The sequence below is a fragment of the Anarhichas minor genome, unplaced genomic scaffold (assembly GCF_050575085.1).
Source record: "Anarhichas minor isolate MPS153535 unplaced genomic scaffold, ASM5057508v1 ptg000011l, whole genome shotgun sequence".
NCBI lineage: Eukaryota > Metazoa > Chordata > Actinopteri > Perciformes > Anarhichadidae > Anarhichas > Anarhichas minor.
Window position 1 is genome coordinate 17,216,657 of NW_027466457.1, and position 8,344 is coordinate 17,225,000.

Genomic DNA, 8,344 nt, shown 5'->3' on the forward strand with positions numbered 1-8,344 from the left:
AAGAACTTCCTGTCTGTCACTCGTACTTCTTGAACATCCCCATCTTGATCAGAGACGCCATCACCGAGCCGTCCACCTCGCCGAAGAAGCGGCCGACCTGGAAAACACGACGACAACAAAGTTGTGAATATGAGGTAATATATTAATATCACAAACTGCTCTGGTGATTAGAGGAAACAAACAGGTGACATCATCCTTTGTTTTGAATTCAGCTTCATCTTTTTCAACATTTAAGACACTGTAACAGCCTCACGTGTCTGTTTAACGGATGTCTTCCTGTTTGGTTAAACTCTTCATTTACTTTAATTCATCAGGAACTGGAGGAAACACGAGGCGAGTAAACTGATGCACAGACGGTCGTTTAGTGAAATAAAATAGCGTCTCACTGGAGGCCACGATGCAAAAGATATTTAATAATTGACCAATGACAGTCTTCTTCAGGGTGAAGGACAGAAAGAGCTTCACAGGACATTACTGCCTCACTCTTTAGGGATTTAAAGTGGAGGAATGGTGTGATCACAAAATATATATATATATATATATATATATATATATATACTGTATATACATATATATATTATATATATGTATATACTGTATATCAACAAGAGTCCTGGATGCAGGCGGATGACGACACACAGACATGAGCTTGATTTGCATCGAACTCCAAACTAAAGTGAAACGAGCACATTTCCCCCAAAACTGTTGAACTATTTCTCTGAATGAAACAGCTGCAAAACAAAGCACCTGATTAAAAGCAGCTCTTGCAAATATCTAAAAAATGTTTCCATAAAGACAGAGAGCAGAACTCAGTCAGGAACAAAAGGTCTGTCTGCTGATGAGCAGCAGCAGGAGCAGCAGCATTGAGCGGTGAGTTACAGTCCTCTGTGTCTGCAGTGAGTCCGGCCCTCAGCAGCTCCACACTCTCTGAATTATTCACAGCGGTTTGTCTCAGCAGCTCTGTTCGCGTTTTACAAGCTGCTCTCTGCCAACACTTCATCCACTTCATCTCCGTCCGAATCACCGGGTGTTTCCCCGGCGGCCTCGGAGGATTCGCAGGTTGATGATGCTGAAACCCGACACCTCTGTTTACCTGAAGACAGCTGGAATAAAACTAAAGTCCTGCAGGAGCTCTGCAGCAGAAACACAGAACGTCCAATCACCGGTCAGCTCCCATTGTCAGCTTCAAGCCTCATGCTACTGTTTAGCATGTTAGCATGTTAGCATGATGATAATAACAATATAGCGCCTCTTCTCTTTGATGGTTTCTATCCATCCTGATGACGTGAAGCCCTGCAGACTGTTTAACAATTAACTTTCATAATGTGTTGACTTTGTCGCCCCCTGTGGACTAAAGTGGTAGTGTCTCTGAGCACCAGAGTCCCTTTAAACCTCTCATGTTACTGCAGCAGGGTCTCACAGTCTGCCCCTCTCAGTCCTGGTTCTGGTTCTCCTGTGCCTCCCTTCCCTCCAGCGTGTCCAGCAATACGTGTTGGCTCCCAGAGAGGAGAAGCTCTGCTCCTGGAGGAGGAGGAGGAGGAGGAGACGCTGCTGCCGGGAGCTGAGCTCTCCTCCTCCCTCTGGAGCTCCGGATCTGGGTCTGTCCACAGTGGTCCGGTCTCTGCTGGAGGATCTGGGTCTGTCCACGGTGGACCGGTCTCTGCTGGAGGATCTGGGTCTGCCACGGTGGACCGGTCTCTGCTGGAGGATCTGGGTCTGTCCACGGTGGACCGGTCTCTGCTGGAGTCTGAGCTGAAGGAGGTTCTGGTGAACCTGCATGAGTTCATCTGGTTTCACCAGAATTCGACCCGGTGGCTCCGATGACGAGCATCAAGAATAACTCTATAGAAACAGACCATCTTCTCTCTGATGGTCTGTTTACTGATGGAGGTCTGTAGAGGATCAGGACTAAGTGAGACTGGTTCATAGAGGATCAGGACTATACTGAGACTGGTTCAGGACACTGTTGGACACACTAGTGGACCCTGGGGATGAACAGACTCGTGTGTCTCAGACGGATCATTGGTTGTTTCCTGTACGACCAATAACAAGCTCATCACGACTCGTTTCTTTCAGTCAGCACCGACTTAATTCCCGACTGATTAAATATTTATGGTGCCCTGCAACGCGCTACGAGCTGCTCCTTCACACACCACCAGGGTTCTGGGTGTTTCCACAATAAAAAAAATAAAAAACTTGCTGTAAAGTCCCGAGCTCAGCAGAAAGCTCCAGGAAGCAGTTTATCATAATATCTGCTTAGTAAGGCCGCTGGGAACGCAGCAGACATGCAAATAATGACAAACGAGCTGCTCCAGTACAATGCTTCTTCTTTAAGGTTACATATATATATAAGGTTATATAAATATATATATAAATATATATATAAATATATATATAAATATATATATAAATATATAAATATATATATATATTTATATATTTATATATATATATATATATATATATATATATATATATATATATATATATATATATATATATATATATATATAAATATATATATATATATAAATATATATATATATTTTCACACAAATATCAACCGTTTCATAACAAACCTCACAGTGAACATCTGGTTGTAAAGTTATTCACAAAGAAAAAGTTAAATAAAGACTTTGTTTCATGACGACTGAAGATGGGATTCACTTTCTGAATCATTTCATCATCACTGAACATCTGTGGTGAACTGAGCTCAAAGTGTCCAGTTTATTAGGTACACCTGGCTAAAACTAATGCCGTCTAATAAATTCTACCTTCATGGAGGTTATCAGGTTCAGTTGTGGCCAAACTGTTGTGATTGTATAAGATTATAAGAAGTCATCACAGGCCAAACAATAATAAACTCATAGTTTCATTCATAGAAACTGATGTTTAGTTTAATAATCATAACTTCATCACCGAGAAGCGACTGAAACAACTTCAGCACGATTCTGCAAATCAATAAAAACAAACTTCCTCTGATTGTCTATGAAAACGTTTCTTACATTTTCTGTCTCTTCAGTTCCACCTGATGACCTGATGTACTGATGACCTGATGAACTGATGAACTGATGACCTGATGAACTGATGAACTGATGTACTGATGAACTGATGTACTGATGTACTGATGTACTGATGAACTGATGAACTGATGACCTGATGAACTGATGAACTGATGTACTGATGAACTGATGTACTGATGTACTGATGAACTGATGAACTGATGACCTGATGTACTGATGTACTGATGACCTGATGACCTGATGAACTGATGAACTGATGACCTGATGAACTGATGACCTGATGTACTGATGTACTGATGTACTGATGAACTGATGTACTGATGTACTGATGTACTGATGACCTGATGTACTGATGTACTGATGACCTGATGACCTGATGACCTGATGAACTGATGACCTGATGACCTGATGAACTGATGTACTGATGAACTGATGAACTGATGTACTGATGAACTGATGACCTGATGACCTGATGTACTGATGTACTGATGAACTGATGTACTGATGAACTGATGTACTGATGACCTGATGTACTGATGTACTGATGAACTGATGACCTGATGACCTGATGACCTGATGTACTGATGAACTGATGACCTGATGTACTGATGTACTGATGACCTGATGTACTGATGACCTGATGTACTGATGAACTGATGACCTGATGACCTGATGACCTGATGTACTGATGAACTGATGACCTGATGTACTGATGTACTGATGACCTGATGTACTGATGAACTGATGAACTGATGTACTGATGTACTGATGACCTGATGAACTGATGTACTGATGACCTGATGACCTGATGAACTGATGTACTGATGACCTGATGACCTGATGTACTGATGACCTGATGTACTGATGAACTGATGACCTGATGTACTGATGAACTGATGACCTGATGTACTGATGAACTGATGACCTGATGTACTGATGACCTGATGTACTGATGACCTGATGACCTGATGAACTGATGAACTGATGACCTGATGAACTGATGTACTGATGTACTGATGACCTGATGTACTGATGAACTGATGTACTGATGACCTGATGTACTGATGTACTGATGACCTGATGTACTGATGACCTGATGTACTGATGTACTGATGACCTGATGTACTGATGTACTGATGACCTGATGTACTGATGAACTGATGACCTGATGACCTGATGTACTGATGACCTGATGAACTGATGACCTGATGTACTGATGACCTGATGAACTGATGTACTGATGTACTGATGACCTGATGTACTGATGAACTGATGACCTGATGTACTGATGACCTGATGTACTGATGACCTGATGAACTGATGACCTGATGTACTGATGTACTGATGACCTGATGACCTGATGTACTGATGTACTGATGACCTGATGTACTGATGTACTGATGAACTGATGTACTGATGTACTGATGACCTGATGACCTGATGTACTGATGAACTGATGAACTGATGTACTGATGACCTGATGTACTGATGACCTGATGTACTGATGACCTGATGAACTGATGTACTGATGAACTGATGACCTGATGTACTGATGACCTGATGTACTGATGACCTGATGACCTGATGAACTGATGACCTGATGAACTGATGTACTGATGTACTGATGTACTGATGACCTGATGTACTGATGAACTGATGAACTGATGTACTGATGACCTGATGTACTGATGTACTGATGTACTGATGACCTGATGTACTGATGAACTGATGACCTGATGACCTGATGACCTGATGTACTGATGACCTGATGACCTGATGAACTGATGTACTGATGACCTGATGAACTGATGTACTGATGTACTGATGACCTGATGTACTGATGAACTGATGACCTGATGTACTGATGACCTGATGTACTGATGACCTGATGAACTGATGACCTGATGACCTGATGTACTGATGAACTGATGACCTGATGACCTGATGTACTGATGACCTGATGTACTGATGTACTGATGAACTGATGTACTGATGACCTGATGACCTGATGTACTGATGACCTGATGTACTGATGACCTGATGACCTGATGACTTGATGTACTGATGACCTGATGTACTGATGACCTGATGTACTGATGAACTGATGACCTGATGAACTGATGAACTGATGACCTGATGAACTGATGTACTGATGTACTGATGAACTGATGTACTGATGACCTGATGAACTGATGACCTGATGTACTGATGACCTGATGTACTGATGTACTGATGACCTGATGTACTGATGAACTGATGACCTGATGACCTGATGTACTGATGACCTGATGAACTGATGACCTGATGAACTGATGTACTGATGACCTGATGAACTGATGTACTGATGTACTGATGACCTGATGTACTGATGAACTGATGACCTGATGTACTGATGACCTGATGTACTGATGACCTGATGAACTGATGACCTGATGACCTGATGTACTGATGACCTGATGAACTGATGACCTGATGTACTGATGACCTGATGTACTGATGTACTGATGAACTGATGTACTGATGACCTGATGACCTGATGTACTGATGTACTGATGACCTGATGTACTGATGACCTGATGACCTGATGACTTGATGTACTGATGACCTGATGTACTGATGACCTGATGTACTGATGAACTGATGACCTGATGAACTGATGAACTGATGACCTGATGAACTGATGTACTGATGTACTGATGAACTGATGTACTGATGACCTGATGAACTGATGACCTGATGAACTGATGTACTGATGTACTGATGAACTGATGTACTGATGACCTGATGTACTGATGAACTGATGAACTGATGTACTGATGTACTGATGTACTGATGACCTGATGTACTGATGAACTGATGACCTGATGACCTGATGACCTGATGTACTGATGACCTGATGTACTGATGTACTGATGTACTGATGAACTGATGAACTGATGAACTGATGACCTGATGAACTGATGTACTGATGTACTGATGAACTGATGTACTGATGTACTGATGACCTGATGAACTGATGAACTGATGTACTGATGACCTGATGTACTGATGTACTGATGACCTGATGTACTGATGAACTGATGACCTGATGACCTGATGTACTGATGACCTGATGAACTGATGACCTGATGAACTGATGTACTGATGACCTGATGAACTGATGTACTGATGTACTGATGACCTGATGTACTGATGAACTGATGACCTGATGTACTGATGACCTGATGTACTGATGACCTGATGAACTGATGACCTGATGACCTGATGTACTGATGACCTGATGAACTGATGACCTGATGACCTGATGTACTGATGTACTGATGAACTGATGTACTGATGACCTGATGACCTGATGTACTGATGACCTGATGTACTGATGACCTGATGACCTGATGACTTGATGTACTGATGACCTGATGTACTGATGACCTGATGTACTGATGAACTGATGACCTGATGAACTGATGAACTGATGACCTGATGAACTGATGTACTGATGTACTGATGAACTGATGTACTGATGACCTGATGAACTGATGACCTGATGTACTGATGAACTGATGACCTGATGAACTGATGTACTGATGAACTGATGACCTGATGTACTGATGAACTGATGATCTGATGTACTGATGAACTGATGTACTGATGAACTGATGAACTGATGACCTGATGTACTGATGAACTGATGACCTGATGTACTGATGAACTGATGTACTGATGAACTGATGTACTGATGAACTGATGAACTGATGACCTGATGACCTGATGTACTGATGAACTGATGTACTGATGTACTGATGAACTGATGACCTGATGTACTGATGACCTGATGTACTGATGAACTGATGTACTGATGAACTGATGACCTGATGAACTGATGTACTGATGAACTGATGAACTGATGTACTGATGAACTGATGACCTGATGTACTGATGACCTGATGTACTGATGACCTGATGACCTGATGACCTGATGTACTGATGACCTGATGTACTGATGAACTGATGACCTGAGGAGAATGTTTTCATCCACTTGGAATCAATGTGGGTGAAGCAGTTTTTCCAAATAATAATAATAATAATAATAATAATAACTTTATTTATAGCACCTTTTAAAAACAGAGTTTACAAAGAGCTCTGAGAGACAAAAGCAGCAGAAACAAGACAATAACAATAAGAGAGCTCAGTGAGACCGTCCATCTGATCACAATAAACTGAGAAATAAATAAATAAAATAATTTAGTAAAATAAAATGGCAGCAACCTCTAGTGTTCCAACTAAGAAGTGCAATACACAAAACAAAAAGACTGATTTAGTTTGCAGCAAATCACCGCAAGAGTTGTTTGGTTGAACGTGTCCTGTGATTGGTCCTCTGCAGCAGCAGCTACAACTCATCCAGTCTGTTTAAAGCAGCATGGCTCTGCTACACATCTGATCAGAATACATGCAAAATATGAAGAAGGATCATTTCTATGTAACATTATGTGAATGAGGAGGGGACTCGATGGCATAGATGAAAACTCCTCCTTCACATGATGGTATCGAATGAAGTAGAAACAGAAGTTATGAAATGAAGTACTGGTAGTATTTTAGACGATACTCAGCTCCCCGTCACCAGCTCAGACTAACGACGGGTCACTGGACCCACAGACACAACAAAGCTCTCATGCTGTTACATAAGAGAGACGCTGAGTGCTCCGTCCTCCAGCTGCACGTCCCCGACAGCCTCACAGAGGACACAGATAAACCTCATCAGCCCTCCAGCTGCTCAACATCTGGAGGCCGGATGAGGTCACGGTCACCGACCTGTGACACGGACATCACAGGTTCGACTCCCGGTAAGTCCTCAACAGAACTACAAGCCGAAGGTCCAGAGAGAGATTCATGATGTAGAAGTGTGTGTGTGTGTGTGTGTGTGTGTGTGTGTGTGTGTCTGCATTAATCATCAGTAATACGGCTCCTAACAGGAGTTAATCCAGCGCTAACGAGCAGCTGTCAGATGGACAGCAGGCTGCTCGTCTCTACACTCAGACGCTTTAAAGGTCCTCAAAGTGACAGCAAGGTACGGAAGCCCATTAAGGCCAACAACAAATATGTAAAAATACTATACATTTGAGTTACAACAATAATTGAGATATGTAAAATTATAGTGAAGTTACTAAAGACAAAATTAAATAACTATATTTAACAATTCTACATAGTAAATAAAAATATTTTATACTTAATTTTTCACAGTAAAAAAAATATTATTTGTATTTACCTTTTTCACAATAAAGAGTTATTATTTTCTATTTGATTTTGAGTCTAAATTATTACTT

At 41.4% G+C, this 8,344-nt stretch overlaps 1 protein-coding gene across 1 annotated transcript in view; it reads right to left on the reverse strand.

The window, feature by feature from the left end:
* LOC142947947 (voltage-dependent calcium channel subunit alpha-2/delta-4-like) overlaps positions 1-8,344 on the reverse strand; it is a 62,369-nt gene that overhangs the window by 5,824 nt on the left and 48,201 nt on the right. Inside the window, exon 32 of the mRNA XM_076089815.1 lies at positions 27-97. Within this exon, the coding sequence (XP_075945930.1) occupies positions 27-97 (71 nt within the window). The remainder of the gene's footprint in view (positions 1-26; positions 98-8,344) is intronic.